The sequence below is a fragment of the Podarcis liolepis genome (genome assembly GCF_965112155.1).
Source record: "Podarcis liolepis genome assembly, chromosome: 16".
Lineage (NCBI taxonomy): Eukaryota > Metazoa > Chordata > Lepidosauria > Squamata > Lacertidae > Podarcis > Podarcis liolepis.
In genome coordinates this window covers 31812387-31831697 of record NC_139567.1, presented here as the reverse complement: position 1 = coordinate 31831697, position 19311 = coordinate 31812387, and the positions used below count along the sequence as shown (strand labels likewise).

The window sequence follows — 19311 nt, the reverse complement described above, 5'->3', positions numbered from 1 at the left end:
CCTCCTTCTAGTTGGAATACGGTCTTCAGGCTGAATTAGATTCCTCGCTCCCCTTGCAAGGGACTGCCTCGTGCCTCCATTGGCAATTCCGCCCACGTCGATGGCATATTACCGGCAGTGGGCATTTGTGGCACAACACAGCCCGGGAGTGCTTTTCAGCTAATTCTGAAGGAGCGCTCAAACACCAAGCAGAAATATAAATACAGCTGTCTAACCCTGTTGGCCGTGGAATTGACTAGAGACGGTTGCCGGCTGCTAGCGAGGAACAGAAGGGAATGAGGGCAGAATAGAGGCTTATAATTAAGCAATCAGCCACTTAATGGAGGTGGATTCGGCAGGAGATAAGAATGATTGTGCAGGAATTACTGGAGGAGAGGTGGAGCACCGCGTCTGTGTGAAAACAGCCGTCTCACTCAGGCAAGCCTGAAAATGTGCTGGAAACAGACGCCCTCTTCTAGAAGTCGTAACACATCCCCGTCCTCTTGCATTCTCCTCTGCAAAGGTTGACCTTGACTGTTCACTGGGTATTCTCTGAATGTTTGCACATTTACTGAATCTTCATTCAGCAGCTCACATTTGTAATGGATGCCCATTGATTTTTGGTGCCCAACAATGATATGGTTTTTTTCTTTTCTTTTTTAAAGCAGCATTGTGTTTGGTTTGCTTTTGATGTTTGACAGGGAAGGAGGGACAATTTCGGTTCCTCTAGGCTTCTCATTTTTATTTATTTTTGCAATATTCAGTTCTCCACATCAGTTGGTGATTTAAAAACAAAAACACAAGATCTCATGAAAATTCATCAGCCCTTCAGTGTGAATTTCTCCTGATACGTAAATTGTTGTATGCAGTTTTCTCTAACAAGCAATTCCCTCTAATATAATGCAAATTCTCTACATTATCTGCATGAATGTATGCATTTTTATTTCACCTTAGTGCTTTGTTTCCCAAAGTGTGGGAAACATACCTGGGGGTATATGAAAGGGTTTCAAAAGGTACACAACATCTTTTTCAAATTTTACTTTATTCTAGATAAAATAGTATTATTAAAACTACCCCCCCATCACCTTCGCACAAGAAGTAGGGTACGCCATAAAGACTGGACTCTCAAAAAGGATTTGCAGCTATTGTAAGTTTGGAAAACACTGGTCTATATTGAGAGGCAATGGCTGTCCCAAGGTCGCCCAGTGAGCTTCATGGCAGGAGGGTCAAAAACCCAAAACTCTAACTATTACACCACGCTGGCTCTTCCAAGTGATCCTAGAAGATGCAGTGGTTTACACTTCCACCTGTTGTTGCTACAAACCCAGGTAAATTGCCTAATGTACTGGTTGGTGAGGAGTGAGGGAGCTTAATGTGTTTCATTTGCTGTAGGCTAAAGTTGCTCAATGTCTATCCCCCCCAGCCCTAAAATAGATTTTGACTGCCTGCTTCCTTTTGGACCATGTTCGCAACTCACTTGAGATCCTTAAAGGTCACATCCACACCCTTTAACACACATTTAAAGCACATGGTTCCTCCCACGAGGAGCTGGGAACTGTCGCTCTGGGAAGAGATATTGTGCAGTGTGGGTGTCACCCAAGGCTCTCACTTCTGCTAGGCCTAAAGGTAGAAGGTATCTGTGCCCTTGTCACCATGGCAACCAGGCCAATGTGTCCCCAGCCCTCTGAATCCTGGTTACCAGGGCAACTGAGATGATGCTTCCTCATAACTCCTGTGAGGTAGCTCTCCTCAGCTCACCTGTCTACCTCTCTCCCCCATGGGCTTGTTGACTCCTCCCCCTGGCCCAGGTATGGTGGTCCTCGTTGCCTACAGTCTGTCTGCATTTGACCACCTCTTTCTTACCTTCTCTCCCTTCCCTCCTCAGTTGCTCCCTGCCCACCAATTAAAGCACAAATTTTAGGCTCCTTGGAGCGAAGGACCCTGCCAGTTTTTGGCATTGCTTTGTGATGTATCATGTATATTGATAGCACAATATGATTATTTTTTCTAATCCTACTATACAAATACTTAATTCAGCTTAAGAAACCATGGGGGGGGGAAGGGGTCAGTGGGGAACATTTGAAATATCTGAAAGGTTACCTCCTTCCCTATAGACAAATTTCCTCCACCCTCAGCGAGGGGTGGCCCAAGGGGAGAGGGCCTTCTCTGTGGTGGCCCCTAAGATGTGGAACTCCCTCCCCACAGAGGTGCTTCTGGATACCTTCATTATACAGTTTTTGGAGAATGCTGACATTGTACTTCTTTGCCCTGATCGTTTGACACTTGAGATGTACTGTATGTTTTTTAGGACCCGCCTTGTTTGTATGGTTTTAAGTTGTTTTGAATTGTTTCTAACACTGTGTTTTAATGCTGCAATCCACCCTGGGGCCTTATGGTTAAAGGTGGGAAATCAATAAATCGATTATAATCATAGACTCATAGAATTGTAGACTTGACAGGGACCCCAAGGGTCATCTATTCGAACCCTATGCAATGCAGGAAGCGCAACTAAATAATCCCTGACTGATGGCCATCCAACCTCAGCGAAGAAGAAGAAGAAGAAGAAGAAGAAGAAGAAGAAGAAGAAGAAGAAGAAGAAGAAGAAGCTCTGATGTTTCTCACCCCTACCAATGCCATCCCCAGCCAGCAAGCTCAATTATCAGGGCTGCTGAGAGGAGTCCAATGACACCTGCAGGCTCACAGCTTCCCCATCTTGAAATAGGGGTGATAAGGGCAGTATAAAGGTAGACTGCCTCTCAGTGTTAAGGCTCTCCTCAGTTTAATTTCCTCTTTCCTGTCCTTTTCTCTGGATTGCATATTTATGGACAGGGACTATCTTCTTTTTTTAAAAAAAAATCTCTTAGAAAATGTGTTAATAATGCTGTCTGATTCTGGATTGTTTTATGCTTTTTAAACAAGAGCAGTGCAGCTGCTTGGGTTTAACTTGACTTCATTATTATTTTGCTTTGTGTACTGGTGCTGAAAACACAGCCCATAGATACATCTCTCTCTCTCTCTCTCTCTCTCTCTCTCTCTCTCTCTCTCTCTCTCTCTGTGTGTGTGTGTGTGTGTGAATGAATGAATGAATGAAAATGTTGAAGAGTTAGATTAATTGGATCCGGCTCAGTATAAGGCAGGTTCCTATGAGAAGGTCCACATGGCTTAGTGGTTAGGGGATCTGCTTTTCATGCAGAGGGTCCCAGGGTTCAATCCCAGGTATATCTCCAGGTCAGGTCAGAAATGTTCCCCTGCCTGAAACCCTAGAGGGCCATTACCACTGAGGAGGAGGAGGAGAAGAAGATGAAGAAGATGAAGAAGATGAAGGAGGAGGAGGAGGAGGAGGAGGAGGAGGAGGAGGAGGAGGAGGAGGAGGAGTTTGGACTTGATATCCCACCTTTCACTCCCCTTAAGGAGTCTCCTTTCCCTTCCTCCCCCACAACAAACACTCTGTGAGGTGAGTGGGGCTGAGAGGCTTCAGAGAAGTGTGACTGGCCCAAGGTCACCCAGCAGCTGCATGTGGAGGAGCAGGGAAGCGAACCCGGTTCCCCAGATTACGAGTCCACTGCTCTTAACCACTAAACCATGCTGGCTCTCTAGACAATACTGAGCTAGAGAGACCAAAACTTGACTCAGTATAAGGAAGTTTCCTGCATTCCTATTTATATCAGAACCATGAGGACCGAAATCTTGATTTATTCTTAGGGAAATGACCCATAGCTTAGTGGTAGAGCACCTTATCTGCATCAGATGAACCCAGGCTGAATCCCTGGAAACTCTGGGTAGGGCTGAAACCATAGTGAGCTGCTGCCAGTCAGTGCAGACAATACTAAGCTAAATGGACCAGTGGTCTGGTCGATATAAGGCAGCTTCCTAGAGAGCCCATGTGGTGTAGTGATGAGAGTGTCAGACTACAACCTGGGAGACCAAGATTCAAATCCCTCCACTTGAACATGAAGCTCATTGGGCGACCTTGGGCAAGTCATGGCCTCTCAAGACTAGCCTTCCTCACAGGGTTGTTGTGGCGATTCAATGAGGAGGGGTGGAAGGACCATGTCAGCTTCTTTGAGCTTCTTCGGGGGGAAATATGACCAATAAATGCAACTATTATTGGAAATGTAAGGAAAAAGAGGGAACATTTTATCATATGTGGTGGGAATGTAAAAAGGTAAAATGCTTCTGGGAGATGATATATAATGAGATGAAAAAAATGTTGAAATATACATTCATAAAGAAACCAGATGCATTTTTACTCGGCATTGTGGGGAGTGATATAAATAGAAAGGAATGTAAGCTCTTTTTATATGCAATAACAGCAGCAAGAATATTACTGGCCCAAAAATGGAAGCAAGAAGAATTACCGACGATTGAAGAATGGAGAATGAAGTTAATGGACTATGCAGAATTAGATAAACTAACAGGAAGGATTAAAAACCGGCGGGAGCAGAAATTCACGGAAGACTGGAGTAAATTTACGGACTACTTGAAAAGTATTTGTGAAGATCAGACGACGTTTGTAGGTTTGCAAGAAGATTTGTGAGGAGTATTATTGGAAGTATTGCAAAAATGGAGAAGGGGAAGGATGATTTGTTAAGAGATGTAAAGGCAATATAAAGTTAAGAAATGCATAAGAAGTGGTTAAAAAGGTGGATCATCAGAGGTGCTGATGGAAGTCTAAAAAGATTGTATAAGTGATAAGTTTTGTGGTGCATTTTATAATTTATATGTTAAAATCAATAAAAATAAAAAATATAAAAAATGCAATTATAATTAGTAGCAGAACAACAAGAGGAAGAACCTTTGAGGTCCCATCCAACTCTATGATCCTGTGTTTTAAAGGTTGCAGTTTTAGGTCTGTGTGAACAGGTTGAAATGAATTCACCCCTTTGAAGAACCCCAACATTAAGGACTTAACATTCTGTATCTTTGTTCATGGGGATAACAGCTTTACTCGCCAGACATCCCCAATGGCTAAGACTTCAGAGGCTCCAAGGGAGAAAGAATTGGGGTCAGATGACCCCCAAAGCGAACTACTGTCTTTGAAACACATCATCAAGCAGGGTAAGTGTGATGACCCTGGAGTCCAGTTGTGGCTGGGACACTGAGTCAGAAGCTACAGAGTTGCAGGCTAAGGAGCCAGAGCGGCTTCCTAACAGGGGTGCCAACATGAATAAAGTATTGGGGGGGGGGAGAGAATAAGCCCCGTCCCACATAATCAATCACATGACACGGTCACACAAACCATTTGAACGGCAATGGCCATCAACTTTTGGGGGTGGCGGCCATTCAAATATTTTATTGGAGGGGCTGAACCCCCCTTGGCCCCTAGGAGTTGGCTCCTATGCTCCTCAATGCTGCCAACTGGAGGGTTCGCCAAACCTGAAGCTGGCTGCCAGCAGGAGGCCCCTGAATCAGATCTTGCAGCACCAGGGCTCCCAGAACTGGACCCTCATGGGTGCCTCTTTCCCTGCACCCCAGAAAGTGGATAGAGAAAAGTCTGTATCCCTTTCTGAAAATGGTAGAACTCAAGGACATGGAGCGAAGCTGAATGCTGGAAGATTCGTGACAGTTTCTTTTCAAGAAGCATAGATTGCTCTTTTCAGTACTCTTTTGGCCACCTGCTAAATACATTTTTGCTTAGGCAAGCCTGTCCACATGCTTAGAAAGTTGATCCCAGTTTTAATCTGTTTTAACCTGTTGTTATTTTTAATTTGTTGGAAGTCTTCAATTGTTGTTCTTTTTTCTTATTGGTAATGTTATGGTTTCATCTTTTCTAAAAACCACTTTAAGAAGTGTTTTTTTAAAAAAATACAATCAAGTGGTTTATAAATGTTACAAAATAAGTAGTAAATAAATTAAAGGCTTGGCAGGGACTTTCCCTATCCCTGTGTGTTCGATTTTGCACAACAAGCAAGCAGAACAGGGCTGGCTGCAGGAGTCTTGTGCTGGAGCATCCCCACTATCAATGCTCACTGGGAAAGCAAGTTTGCCTAGAATCCTTCCCTCCTAATCTTAAACATTTTGTAGCTTCCTATAGGTGTCCAACTATAAAGGAAAGGAACGCTGTACCTTTTCCTTGAAATATTCTGTTCTTTTTTCATTGCTTCTTATGTTCTAGGGCAGAGAAGGGGAACCCTTTTCCTCCAGTGATTCAGATCTTCATCTCTCTCAATCCCATCCCCTCTCCAGCAACTTTGACAGGTGGGCAGGACCGCTGCCTCTCAGTCACCTGACATCACAATGATGTCAGGCGATAGGCAGGCAGGTGCTTCTTCCCACCCGTCACAGTTGGTGCCAGGGGAGACAGCGAACAAGCTGGTTTGAGTTCCCCACACATCAGCTGATGCGTGGGGAATTCAATCCTGCTTTTAGAAAGGGCTGCGTGCATTAATTAGCACATGCAAATTTTATGTGGCGCTCTGTTGTCCTCTTCATTTTATGCTATTTATTGCAGTGTGGCCTGATCCGGCAACCTCATGCTTAACATTTTAATGTACTTGCACTATCACCTGGTGTGTTGAAGCAAAACCTGCTCACCAGCTTCCTTTAACCCCCTCATGTCATCCTCTCACCCCTGCAGGTATCAGGCAGCTGTACCAGACGCAACTGCTCTGTGATGTCACCCTGGTGGCTGAGGGAAGAAAGTTCCCTTGCCACAGGTAAGTAGCCAGCAGTACTCCAAGCCATGCTCTACTAGGGTGGGGCATCTCAGGAGTGACTTTAAGGAAAAGACAGGGCCCATTTATCAAGTACAGTGGACGCTCGGGTTGCGAACGTGATCCGTGTGGGATGCACATTTGCAACCCGCAGCGTCCGCAACCCGCAGTGGTGCGTCTGCGCACGCATGAGTTGCGATTCGGTGCTTCTGCACATGTGCAAAGCAAGATTTAGCATTTCTGCAGATGCACGACCGCCGAAACCCAGAAGTAACCCCTTCTGGTACTTTTGGCGGTCCGCAACCCGAAAAAATGCAACCTGAGGCATCCGTAACCCGAGGTATGACTGTAGGAGTATATGCTGAGGCATTCTAGGAGAAGAAGTGCAAAGTTACTTTGGCTGAGACACACAGAAAGCGGATTTGACCTCCATCAAGGCGGGGTCAGAAAATTGGAGGCTGCCCTATGCTGTGTCAGATCACTGATCAATCCAGCTCAGTGTTATGGAACTATGGAACTACCTGCCGCAGGAGGCAGTGATGGCAACCTATTTGGATAGCTTAAACAGAGGACTGGACAAATGCATGGAGGAGGAGTGGGCTATTGATGTCCACAAGCCACAATGGCTATGCCCTGACTCCACAGTCAGAGTCAGAAATGCTAAATGCTGGAAGCCATAGGGCTGGGAGTTCTCATGCTTGGGTCCTGCTTGCAGGTTTCCTACAGGCATCTGCTTGACCACTGTGAACACAGGATGCTTGACTAGATGGGCCTGATCCAGCAGGTTCTTCTCATCTTCTTATGTCCTTCTATTGCCTACACTGACTGGCAGTGGCTCTCTGGGATTTCGGACAGGGAGTTGGCTATTGAATCTGGGACCTTTTGCATGTAAAGCAGTTGCTCCACCACTGAGCTACAGCCCTTCTTACCGAGAGCTGCCTTATCCTAAGTGATGTCCACAGAAGCGAGGTTGCGCTGTGCTGCTCTAGTATGCAAAACCTCCTTAGAAACAGAGCCAGATCGCTCTTCCATCTGGCTGGTGGCGTACTGGCAGGCAGCTGCACATCAGCCTCTTTCCTCACTCTGCTCCTTAAGCTCCTTTTAACCACAGATGCTGAGGATTTGGCCCAGATGGTCTGCATGCCTGCTCAAGACATTTTGCTGCCTGAAGCAGGCAGGATCCCTCCACCCCAGTGCATGTATGAAAGCTAACCAGACCGGAAGTTGAAGCTTCTTACTCTCATACATCTGATGGGACAGCATCCTTAGTGGCTGGCTAGGTCAGGACCAGAGGGGAGGACACATGACACAAATGGCCCTGCCCTTCAAATCCTTGCTGTCAATCCCTGCCGCCACCACCCCAGCAACTCCTGCCTGATGCAACTGCCTTGCTCAGCCCAGGTGCAAAGCATCTTCTCTATCGTCTCTTCTCTCTGTGTGATGCATCCTAGCGCATCTCTCCTCTTCCCCTACAGAACACTCTTGGCTTCCATCAGCCTCTACTTCCAGCGAATGTTCACCAGCACCTTCAAGGAATCCCGGGAGGGCGAAATTGTGCTGATGGATTTGACCGCCTCCTCCCTCCAGAGGCTCCTGGATTACATCTATACAGGGGAGCTGCTCCTCCTCTCTGAAGACGTAGAAGAGCTGTTCACAGCAGCCAGCAGGCTTCAAATCATGTCCGCGTTGGAAATCATCACCAGGTAATAAGGAAGGGGTAGGTCAGTGCATCAAAAGCAGGGAAGGGGAAACTGTGGCCCTTCACATGTTTCCAGACTACAATTCCCCAGCACTCCTGACCACTGATGGAGTCCAGAGAGCTGGAAGGCCACAACTTTGCCATTCCTGATCTAAAGACACATCCCAGTTCAGAACCAGCCTGTTCTCTTCAGTCTCCTTATTTTTTGCCATGGCAAATCAACGTGTCTTACAAAAATGACTTACAACAAAAACCATACGTAAGACTAGGGGGTGGGTAAACATTAAAACATCCCATCTAAGGGGTTAAAGACCAAAGGTCTGTTTAAAAAGGAAGGTTTTTGTCTGGTCCCTGAAGATATGTAATGATGGCACCTCCCTGGAGAGAGCATTCTGCAAATAGGAAGCTACCACTGAAAAGGCGCTGTTCTTCTGTTGCCACCATCTCATGGAAGGGGCACATGAAGAAGGGCGTCAAATAATGGTTGCAGGGTTCAGGTTAGTTCATATGGATAAAGGCAGTCCAAGAGGAATAAGGCTTTGCAGGTCAAAAGCAGCACTTTCAATTGCTCTGCTATGTTCTAATATTGTAAGTTCTGATATTACGAAAGAGGGGGGAAAGCATGTCCCAGTCTGTTTTCTCTCTGCCATGCCATATATGAGAAAAGTCTTTCCTCCTCTGCTCCTTGCAGATTCCTCATGGAGAGGATTTCCATGGAGAACTGCTTGGGTCTTTACGTGCTGGCGTATTCCCACAACCACCGGCCTCTCCTCCGCCCGGCCTCGCGCTACATTGCCTTCCATTTCGAGCACCTCATTGAGCTCACAGCCTTCCTTGCCCTCGACTTCAGCGTCCTGGTCAGCATAATTGCCTCGGACGGCCTGGAGGTGGACTCCGAACTGACCATCTACAGGGCCATGCGCCGCTGGGTGTACCACAACCCTGACGAGCGCCTCCTGAAGCACGCGGCCCTGATGGACCACATCCGCCTCTCTCTCCTGAGCCCTGAGGAACTGGCTGAGGTCCGGGCCGAGACAGAAGAGTTTTATGAGTGCGTCCGACTGCCGTGGGAGGAACTCAGCGTCCCTGAACGGCTGTGGGCCAGCAGAGGCCTACGGCAAGGCATGTACCACAAGGGCGTTGTGTGCGTGGGGCTCCCCAAATGGAGCAAGATGAGCCTGGGGGACGAGGAACTGGATTCTCACGTCCACTTCTTCGACCCGTCCACCGAGCAGTGGGAGCAGCTTCCCGACCTGAAATCGCTGACCTCGCCTAGCTGCGTCTCTCTGGGCCACAAGCTCTACATCACCGGCGGGCAGCATTTAGATGGCTCCTACTCCAATAGCCTCCTGGTATACGACACTCTTGGGGGCCACTGGTCCAAGCTGCCTCCCATGACCACAGCCCGGGCGTGGCATGCCTTCCTCCTATGCCACAAAAGGCTGTACGCTGCCGGAGGCTGGGACAGCACCGGGACTCTCGTGTGCGCCGAGAGCTATGACTTGGAGCGCGAGGAGTGGACGGACATCTCCAGCCTCCCCTTTGCCTTGACTTATTTCGCCTCTGTGACACTCAAGAGCAAACTGTACCTCGTCGGCGGGGAAAGGGATGACGCCGAACTCCCCGTCCCTCACAAGGGGTTCCTGGTTTACGACATCAAATCCGGCGCCTGGTCCCAGGTCCCCATGGCCTTTGAATTCTACGAGGCCAGCGCTGTCACCTTGGGCGACTGCATATTTGTGGTCGGGGGGCTTTCCGGGGAGGGCAACGAAGGCTCCCGGTACTTCACCGGCCGTTGCGTCTGCTTGCTGAGCGATGGCACAGTGAACCAAGAACTCTCCATCCCTCTCCTCCCCATCGCCATCTCTTACCCGGGCGTTGTCTGCTGGAGGAAGAGGGTGTACGTCTTCGGGGGCGACAGCAACGACCGCTATTCCAGCGCGATCCATTACTGGGAGCCAGGCCAGCAGAACTGGGTCCAGTGTGGGGCAACTTTACCTGACCCCCACTATGGGGCGTTTGGCTTTGGCTGCATTCCGCTCAACGTCCCGAGAAAAAACATCCTGGCTGTCTTCCACCGGGGATCCACCTTCGAGGTGGAGGAGCAGGAGAAAGACAGCTTGGAACCCTGCCCGGTGGCCAACCTTACTTAGCACATTTTGGGTCCTTGTTATTTTTAATTGGTTTATTTAAAAAGAGAGAGACCTGAAGCCACATACCCAGTTGTCGCTGTTGTTGTGACTGCTGAACCTACCTTTCGGTAGTGGCCAGTGTGCTGGTGCAGAGCGTTGGAGCTGGCACAGCACTGGCATCACTGCAGCCTACCTAGACGGCGCTGGGATTATGGTGGGGCAGCTCTAAAGCAGCCCTGATCTCCCCACTGCCATGTCCAACCCCAGCACCAGCAGCCAAGTAAGGAGGGCAGCCCCACAGCTCCACCACACACACACCACTATAGCTCCCTCTGCAGACAAGAGGATACAGCCCCCCCTTATCCAACGCGTGTTTTCATCACCTGTCTCTCATTCCTGACTCCTCGAAGCCTCTGATCCTTTGCTTCTGCTCCCAAAGCCCACACATCAAAGCTCTGAGAATTTGCTTGTTTTTCTCTCTCGGCCCAACTGACCTTCCATTTCCCTGATTTCTGACATCCTGAAATGGTCATTCGACCGTCGGAATGTTTGTGAACATTCCCTGATGCTCTGAGTTCTTTTCTTTTCCTCCCTCAGCCCAACTTGCTTTCCCATTTCCCTCACAGGAGCCGACTTGATCTTCAATGTCACTCAGAAGTTGGAATGTTTGTGAACATTCTTTGGCACCCTAGAATATTCTGAGCCAGTAGAGTCCAGCTAGCAGGCAGGCAGTGGCCAGCGTTATTGTAGACTGTGCATCATTGGGCCCTAGGAGCGTTTCCCTTCACTCACACAATTACAGGTCAAGCTCACAACTGCTTTGTGTTGCACTTTGTAGCACTCTTGACAGGACTACTTACAGACTCCCTCATTTATTTAGAGCGTTTCTAAGCTGGGATGTGGGTGGCACTGTGGTCTAAACCACTGAGCCTCTTGGGCTTGCTGATCAGAAGGTCGGAGGTTTGAATCCCTGTGACAGGGTGAGCTCCCGCTGCTCAGTCCCAGCTTCTGCCAACCTAGCAGTTCGAAAGCACACCAGTGCAAGTAGATAAATAGGTACCACTGCGGTGGGAGGGTAATCTGTGTTTACATGCGCTCTGGTTTCCGCCATGGTGTCCCATTGCAGCGGTTTAGTCATGCTGGCCACATGACCCGGAAAACTGTCTGGGGACAAACGCCAGCTCCTTCAGCCTGTAAAGTGAGATGTGCACCACAACCCCAGAGTCGTCTTTGAGTGGACTTAACTGTCAGGGGTCCTTTACCTTTACCTTTTAAGCTGTATATACCAACTGGAGCCCCCAAAGTGGCTTAAAATAATTTTTAAAAGGAAGCAAAACATACAAGATTTACTAGGGAGGGGCAAAGGCACTGATATGCCCCCCACACACTTCAGATGTTCCAGTTGATATTCTGTTTCTGAAGCTCTGGGCTGTGGCGAATCTCAGAGAAAATGGCTGCTGCGGTAACCAGATGTTAACCTCTTTCATGTGAGCCTACCTAATTCACTTCAACAGTACACCGGGGTGAGGAACCTTTTTCACCCTGAGGGTCACATTTCCCTCTGGGCGACCTTCTGAGGCCCACATGTCAGTGGTGGGAGGAGCTAGCAGGGGGAAAAGGGTGGAGCAACAGGCACCATATTTACCTTTGTACTGTTTCTAGGTGGGAAGAGTGAAATTTCCCATGCTGCCTAGATAAAAGCAACAGGTCCCTGTTTTGCCTGCAATGCAGTCATGGTTTGAGCTTCCGCCAGTGTCAAACAGAAAGATTTCCACCCAACCCAGCTTCGGTTGTGCATTTTCTATAGAAAGAAGCATTCAGAAGTTCAAGCAACACACTGTTACTGTCATTGGTTTTTTATACTTGCAAACCAATCCTCTTCCTAGCACAGAGATACACTCCACATCCCTGGAGCAATACCCTTGTCCCGTCATCCCAGAAGCTTACCTCTCAAAAGATGGGATGCATTCCCCTTAGGTGGACGTCACTGAGGAGGCTCCAGGCCTTCTCCCCTCAAGAACACATTTCCTCTGGGAACTGGGATCCCCTCTGCTTGATGCTTCAAAGCCTGTGAGAGGACGAGAAAGGAGGAACCTAAATATATTCCCATGCGCACCTGCCCAAAACCACCTGGCAAATTGTGAAAAGTCAAGGGAGAGATTTGGAGGTGCAGTCCAAACCACAATTTGCACCAGGCATGGCAGATTGTGTGGAGATGTTTCCCGCCTACTCCAGCTGACCAGCAGGCCAGATTAAGTTAACTGCTTGCACCAGTGGACGCCCACACAAGGACCTGATAGAGCAACAGAGCTTTCCTCCTCTTCTTTGCCCTGACACCCCCTAAATTGGCTTGGGAGAGATCAGGAGAACCCACAGACAATGTGTTGTGGGGGGAGAAGGTAGATCATTCCATTCAACAATAATTTCTTCTAGATGGAGCAGTCTTCTTGGTGCTAGCTTGAATTCGTCCCTTGCCTCTGATGCCAACATGAAAATGCCAGCTCAGGGGCAGGTAGAAGTACCCACCTGCAGGATCCCCACCAATAGGGAGCCCCAATTAAGACATTCTGGTGGTTGATGGTGGGAGAGACTGAGCTGGCCCAGAATCCCATTGACTCCCACGCCAGCCCCACCAATGTCACATGATGACATCACGCCCAATCCAGGCCTGATGGCACATTAACATACCCACCCTCTCACCTTCCACCTCAGCCTGTGTGTGTGTGGCAATTGGGCATAAGATTGTGCCCTCAAAGTCATTTCTTGTGTTAATCCTTCCCAGAGTAGACGTAGGCCACATTCACACCGTACACTGAAAGCTCTGTGATACCACTTTGAACAGTCATGGCTTCCCCCAAAGGATTCTGCAAGATGGAGCTCATTAAGGGTGCTAAGAGTTGTGAGCCTCCTATTTCCAGTGCTTTTTTTCTTTAAAAAAAATGTTTAGGGGTACTCTTATTTTCCTGTTCATATTGAAATACTGCCCCTCAATGAGGCCAAACTTAGATTCACAAAATGTTTGGGGGTATGCATACCCCTGCTTCCCCCCCAGAAAAAAGCACTGCCTGTTCCTCCCATGGAACTACAATTCCCAGAATTCCCTGGGAAAAGAGAACGACTGTTAAACTTCTTTGGGAATGGCAGCTCTGTGAGGGGAATAGAGGGGTCTCCTAAGAAATCTCAGCACCTTCAACGAAATCTCTAAGAAACACAATAAATAATGACTATGGTGATCATAATAACAAAATGCTATACAGTGGCACCTCAGGTTAAGAACTTAATTCGTTCTGGAGGTCTGTTCTTAACCTGAAACTGGTCTTAACCTGAGGTACCACTTTAGCTAATGGGGCCTCCTGCTGCCGCCACGCGATTTCTGTTCTCATCCTGAAGTAAAGTTCTTAACCTGAGGTACTATTTCTGGGTTAGCGGAGTCTGTAACCTGAAGCGTCTGTAACCTGAAGCATCTGTAACCCGAGGTACCACTGTACAGAACTGCCTTCAGAGGAAATGCGTTACATACCTTTATTGTATATGTTAGGAAAGACTGTGTATGAACATGTATATCAAGGGAAATGTGAATGGATCCTGATGAATTTCCACGAGATGTTTAAGACTGGAGAAATGCATAAGCATACTGATGGATCTGTCTATCTCGTGATGCAGCCAGACTCCCTGTCACTTTCATCTCTTGACTAAGGAACCAAAATGAGATGAGATGGGGCCTGACCTAAAGGCCGACCTGGTTTTTATTATTATTATTTTTAAGAAGAAGAAAGAAACCATGGGCTGGGAAAAATAATTAGCCTCCCTCCGATCCACAGCCACCGTTTTAAAAATAATCTGAATTTCTGGCAGACTTGTGGGAGGGATCCTGGAAAACGGCCCTGCTAATGGGCTTCGCTGCCCCTACTCCCCACGGTGCCCACTTTGGGCTTTCTGATCCCTTTTCTCCTTTTCAGAATCTCAGTCAGGGGCATTTTATAGGCAAGCCAAGTACAATGCGAGGGAAAGAGGCGGGATGAAATAAAGTCACAGACATGAGTAATAGGACTAATAGCTAATAAAAGCTGGTGCATTACACAGGAGGCATGGATGTGGTGCCGGGCGATGGGAGGGGGGTGTAGAGAGATGGAGCAAAGAACAATCCTATTATAAATAGCTGCTTCACACACACACACACACACACACACACACACACAAGCTCAGAGGCTCAGCCCTAGCAGATTCGCCAACTATAATCCTAGGAGAGCATAAGCCCTTGAAAGACACCATTCTGGAGAGAGTAAGAGCTGCCTTGTCTCCCTGCCCCATCCAAAAAGATGGGGGTTGGCAATGGAGATTTTCAGAGGTGGGTCAAATTAAGTCTCTGGTCTCCAAATTTCCCCAGTGTCATCACCCCCTCAAGGAGAATTTCCCCCACCTCCAGCATCACCCCTCAGATTCAGAATGTGCAATGCTGAATGGAAAAAAGTCATAACGCGAGTGCATTCGAATGAACTGGTTACTTGGGTGGGTGCCTCCCAAATCTCTGAGATTATAGGAGCCTCCTAAGGGCCAATGTCCATTTGCTCCCCCCCCCATTTTTTTTTTGAAGGGAATGCCCCCCCAAAGTTGATGGGCACTGCCATTCAAATGGTGTGTGAACAATGTGTCTTGTGATTGATTATGAAGCATTGGGCTTACCTGGGCCCCTCAATATTTTATTCAAGTTGACACCCCTGACTGAGAACCAGTGTGGTTTTAGTGATGGATGAGGACCTGGGAGACCAGGGTTCAAATTCCCACTTGGTCATGATGACACTTGCTAGGTGATCTTGGGCCAGTCACTGTCCCTCAGCCTAACCTACCTCACAGGGTTGTTGTAAGAAGAACCAGGAGGAGAGAACCCCATAGGCACCACCTTGAGCTCCTTGGAGGAAAGGTGGGTTATAAATGTGATAGATAGATAGATAGATAGATGATAGATAGATAGATAGATAGATAGATGGAATCTGCTGTCCATTCAGGCTAGGGTTGCAGGATGTCAGCAATCAGCTGATTGTCGGTGTCTGCAAAAGCCTGCACTTTGCAGGCACCAAGGATCAGTTGATTGTCAGGTCTCACAAAGCACTGTTCTTTTGTCCACATGGTTTGATTTTTAAGCTGCACAGGTGGAAAGCTGTGATGGCAGGTGATCTACAGGTGGCAGGAACAGGTGATCTGGGGCAAGAACATTAGCCATGATGAGGAGAAGGAACCTTAGGAGACAACTGTGTGAAGAAGAGTGGCCTTTGGTCTGGTCCTGCAGAGCTCTTCTGATGTTCTCACTAGAACCTTTCTCAGCCCGAGGGCCACATTGCCTTCTGTGGAACCTTCCGAGGGCCACATATCAGTGGCTGATAGAACCAAGGCAAAAATGGGTGGATCAACTAATGCAAATTTCACTGTTCTATGGTAAGCTAGTTTCTAGAGATGCTGAGATACCCCTCTCCATCCTTCATCCAGGCAAAACAAGGCATTGTCAGAATTCAGGGACACATTGCAGCTGGGCAGAAACACTCATGGGTGTGAAGCAGAGCTTGTGAAGAGCATGGCCTGGAGAGAGTTCTGAGGGCCAGACAGAGAAGCCTGAAGGGCCTCATTCACCCACAGACCCAAAGTTATCCACCTCTGCACAAGAGCTTTTCAGCACCTTGGACAGCTCTTCCGGACAGCAAGGGCGTGAATCTAGCAAAATCCCAAATCCAAGCAATCAACGCTTATTTATTAGAAGTCCCAGAGAGATCAAGGAGGTTTTCTCCCTTGCAAGAGTGTCCATGACTGCAGCTTAAAGACCAGATGCGGAGCACTCCTCTATGAGGAAAGGCTACAGCCTTTGGGATGTTGGAGTTTAGAGGAAAGACGAGAAAGAAGTGACATGACAGCGGCTTCTAACATTATGGAGGGCATGGAGAAAGTTTAGAAAGAAACAATTTCCTCTCCCTCTCCTAACGCTAGAACTCGTGGACATCCAATGAAGCTGGATGTTGGAAGTTTCAGGAAAGATGAAGAAGGAAATCCTTCTTCCCACAGCGCAGAGTTAAACTATGGAACCCCCTCCCAAGGGAGGAAGTGGTGGCCACCAACTTTGATGGCTTCAAAAGAAGATTAGACAAATTCAATGGAGAGGACTACTAGCCACGATGGCTCTGCTCTGCCCCCACAGTTGGAAGCAGCAATGCTTGTGAATGGCGGTTGCTGGAAACCACAAGGGCTCTTGTGCTCAGGTCCTCCTTGATAACTTCCCTTTGGGGCATCTAGTTTGGCCCTGTGAGAACAGGATGCCGGATTAGATGGTCCATTGGCCTGATCCAGGAGGCCTCTTCTTATGTTCTTACTGGAGAGTTACCTCAAGGACCCCAGCTTGGATCCAAGCATAGCCATTTCTCCTTGATACAATATGGAGGGTGTGGGGAGTGATCCAACCCTTGTTTTGAATACAAGGGTGATGACATCTGCCCCCAGTCTTTGGGAACAGGATGAGCCATAAATCTAATTAAGCCAACCCATTTATCCTCCTCCACCACCATCTGCAGCGCCCCTCAAGCAGTTTCAATCGAGCGAGCAAGAAAAGCATCTAAAATGCAGCAATTATCGTGATCTCCGACTTTCTCTTTCTTAACTGACCCATTTGTCCAAGCACCAGCAGCTTTAGGGGGAAACAGCTTCAGAATTCCCTGTTTTAAAAGTCAAGCATCTGCTTTGGGCCTGGCGGAGGGGACTCGCTGTGCCCCGATGCTCCCACCAATCTTATGACTCTAGCTTTTCCTTCTGCCATGTAAGCACGAGCGAGCCATTTCCCCCAGGAGCAGCCACTGGGGACTTGGGTGACGTGATGGCCATCCGCCGGCCATCTGAAATGCCCCTGATGTGATGTGAGGCTGCAATGTGCTGCAAACCATTCTCTTGATTCTAGTGAGAACATCAAAAGAGTTCTGCAAGATCAGACCAAAGGCCACCCTGCTTCACGCAGTTGTCTCTTGAGGTTCCTTCAGGCCCCAAACCAGGATCTTCTGGAATGTTCTTCCAGGCGAGTCACTTAACCCGCACCTTACTCTCATTCCCCCCCAAAAGCACTTTTTTCAGGGAAAGATACTGCGTGGCACCCAAAAACGAGTGTGTGTGTTTTTGTGTGTGACGAGAGAGCAGGATGTGAGTGTGAGAGATAGCAACACCCAAAATGGCCATGAAAAAGCAGGATGTCCCATTTTCCCCACAGGGCTTTCGGCAGGGCTAGGTGGGCCTGATCCAGCAGACTCTCCTTATGTTCTTCCACTGGTTCTAGTTTTTAAAGGATGAAAAAAATAGAGAAAGGGAAGGCCCATCTTATTTTTCCAGAAGGCGATTTCTTCTAACTGGCGAAACATGAGGTTGGCAGCGAGGCAAAACAGGAGGCAGCGTCTCCCGCAGCAGCCGGCCAAGGTGGAATCCGGGACGCCTGATAACGCTCCACTTGCCTGCATTAGCATCAAAGCACAAGCCAGGCCCATCCAGAGAGCGCTGCTCTCTCTCGATAAGCCGATTAGCAAGGCAGACACCTGGGGCACGACCGGGCAGGGCACCGCGGCTTATTCAATGGGAAACCTAGTTAATCACTGATGAATGTGGTTTCCTCCCGTCCTCAAAAGCCAAGGAAGGGGCTTGGCTTTCTTTAGCACTGGCGGACATGGGCTTTTCTTCTCCAGAAGCTAATTTCAGGGAAAGCAAAATATTTCTCTCTCTACACACACACACACACCTTGCCAGGGTCTGGCTGGAAAGAGGTTGATGCATTAAGGGGCCACTGAGCGATCGAAGAACATTGATTTGCCTCACCTGCCTTTTTAACCAGAGGAAAGGCTTGTTAGTCAAAAAGATTTTGACAAATCATAGGAGCTGCCTCATGCTGAGTCGGGTCATTGGGTCCTTCTAGCTCAGTACTGGCTGCACTGACTGGCAGCGGTTCTCCCAGGTTTCAAGCAGGATTCTTTCTCAGTCTTACCTGGAGGTGCTGAGGATTGAACCTGGAAACTTCTGCATCCAAGGCAGATTCTCTACCACTGGGCTACAGCCCTACCCACACTTCACAACTTCGAAAAGAATTGTCAAGCTGGAAGGGGTCTTCAGAAGTCCTCCAGCCCAGCCCCCTGAAGAACTGAAGGTTCAGGATGCGACTGCAGCATCTTTGACAAATGGATGGAGGATCGGAATGCAAAGGCTGCAAGCTCCGTTGGTGAAGCAGAACCTCCATGCTGAAAGGCAGTCTAGCTTTCAGTGCTGGATGGCAAAACAGCAAGGGGGGGCTTATTCCCTTCAATAGTTCTTTGCGGGCTTCCTGGAAAAATTCTGATGTTTAGCAGGACACCTAGGAACTAGATGGGCCATTGCTACATATCCCTGCACTGCAGGGGATTGGACTAGATGATTCTCAGGGTCCCTTCCAACTCTATGATTCTCTGATTTGATAAAGCAGGGCTTGGCATAGGATTCCACATATACAGATTGGTTCCTTGATGTTTTGGCTCCCCCACCCAATTACCTTGGTTGGTGCTACCATGAAAAGGAGTCTCTCCTCCCTCCTCTCTCCCTGGGACTGCCCTTCCCAGTGCAAAACAAGGGTTACAGATAGTCTAATTTGGCAGATGGTAATATACATCTCTCCTTTGTCTCCTCGCTTGCACGCTTAGGTTTTGTTTTCTTCCGGAAGGGATGATGATGTTTGTTAACAAAAGGGGCAGCAAGGGAGGCAGGAGCGCTGCCTGAATTATTTAGCAACTCATTCCTTCCACCCGCCGTTCCCCGGGGAGTCTGGGATCTGTCAATCACCTGTCCATCTGACCAGCCATCCTGC

General features: G+C 48.3%; 2 protein-coding genes across 5 annotated transcripts in view; one reads left to right on the top strand and one right to left on the bottom strand.

Annotated features, from left to right (window-relative positions):
* SRRM3 (serine/arginine repetitive matrix 3) overlaps positions 1-19311 on the bottom strand; it is a 110463-nt gene that overhangs the window by 61991 nt on the left and 29161 nt on the right. For all 4 annotated transcript variants that reach the window (XM_083479296.1, XM_083479297.1, XM_083479298.1 and 1 more), the window contains exon 2: positions 12411-12531. The gene's annotated coding sequence lies outside the window, so the exon portion shown is untranslated. The remainder of the gene's footprint in view (positions 1-12410; positions 12532-19311) is intronic.
* LOC310695208 (kelch-like protein 25) lies at positions 1663-10545 on the top strand. The gene is made up of 5 exons (XM_083479300.1): positions 1663-1787; positions 4922-5037; positions 6557-6635; positions 8108-8335; positions 9023-10545. The coding sequence occupies exons 2-5, from the start codon at positions 4944-4946 to the stop codon at positions 10482-10484; spliced, it is 1863 nt and encodes a 620-aa protein (XP_083335426.1). The 5' UTR covers positions 1663-1787; positions 4922-4943; the 3' UTR covers positions 10485-10545.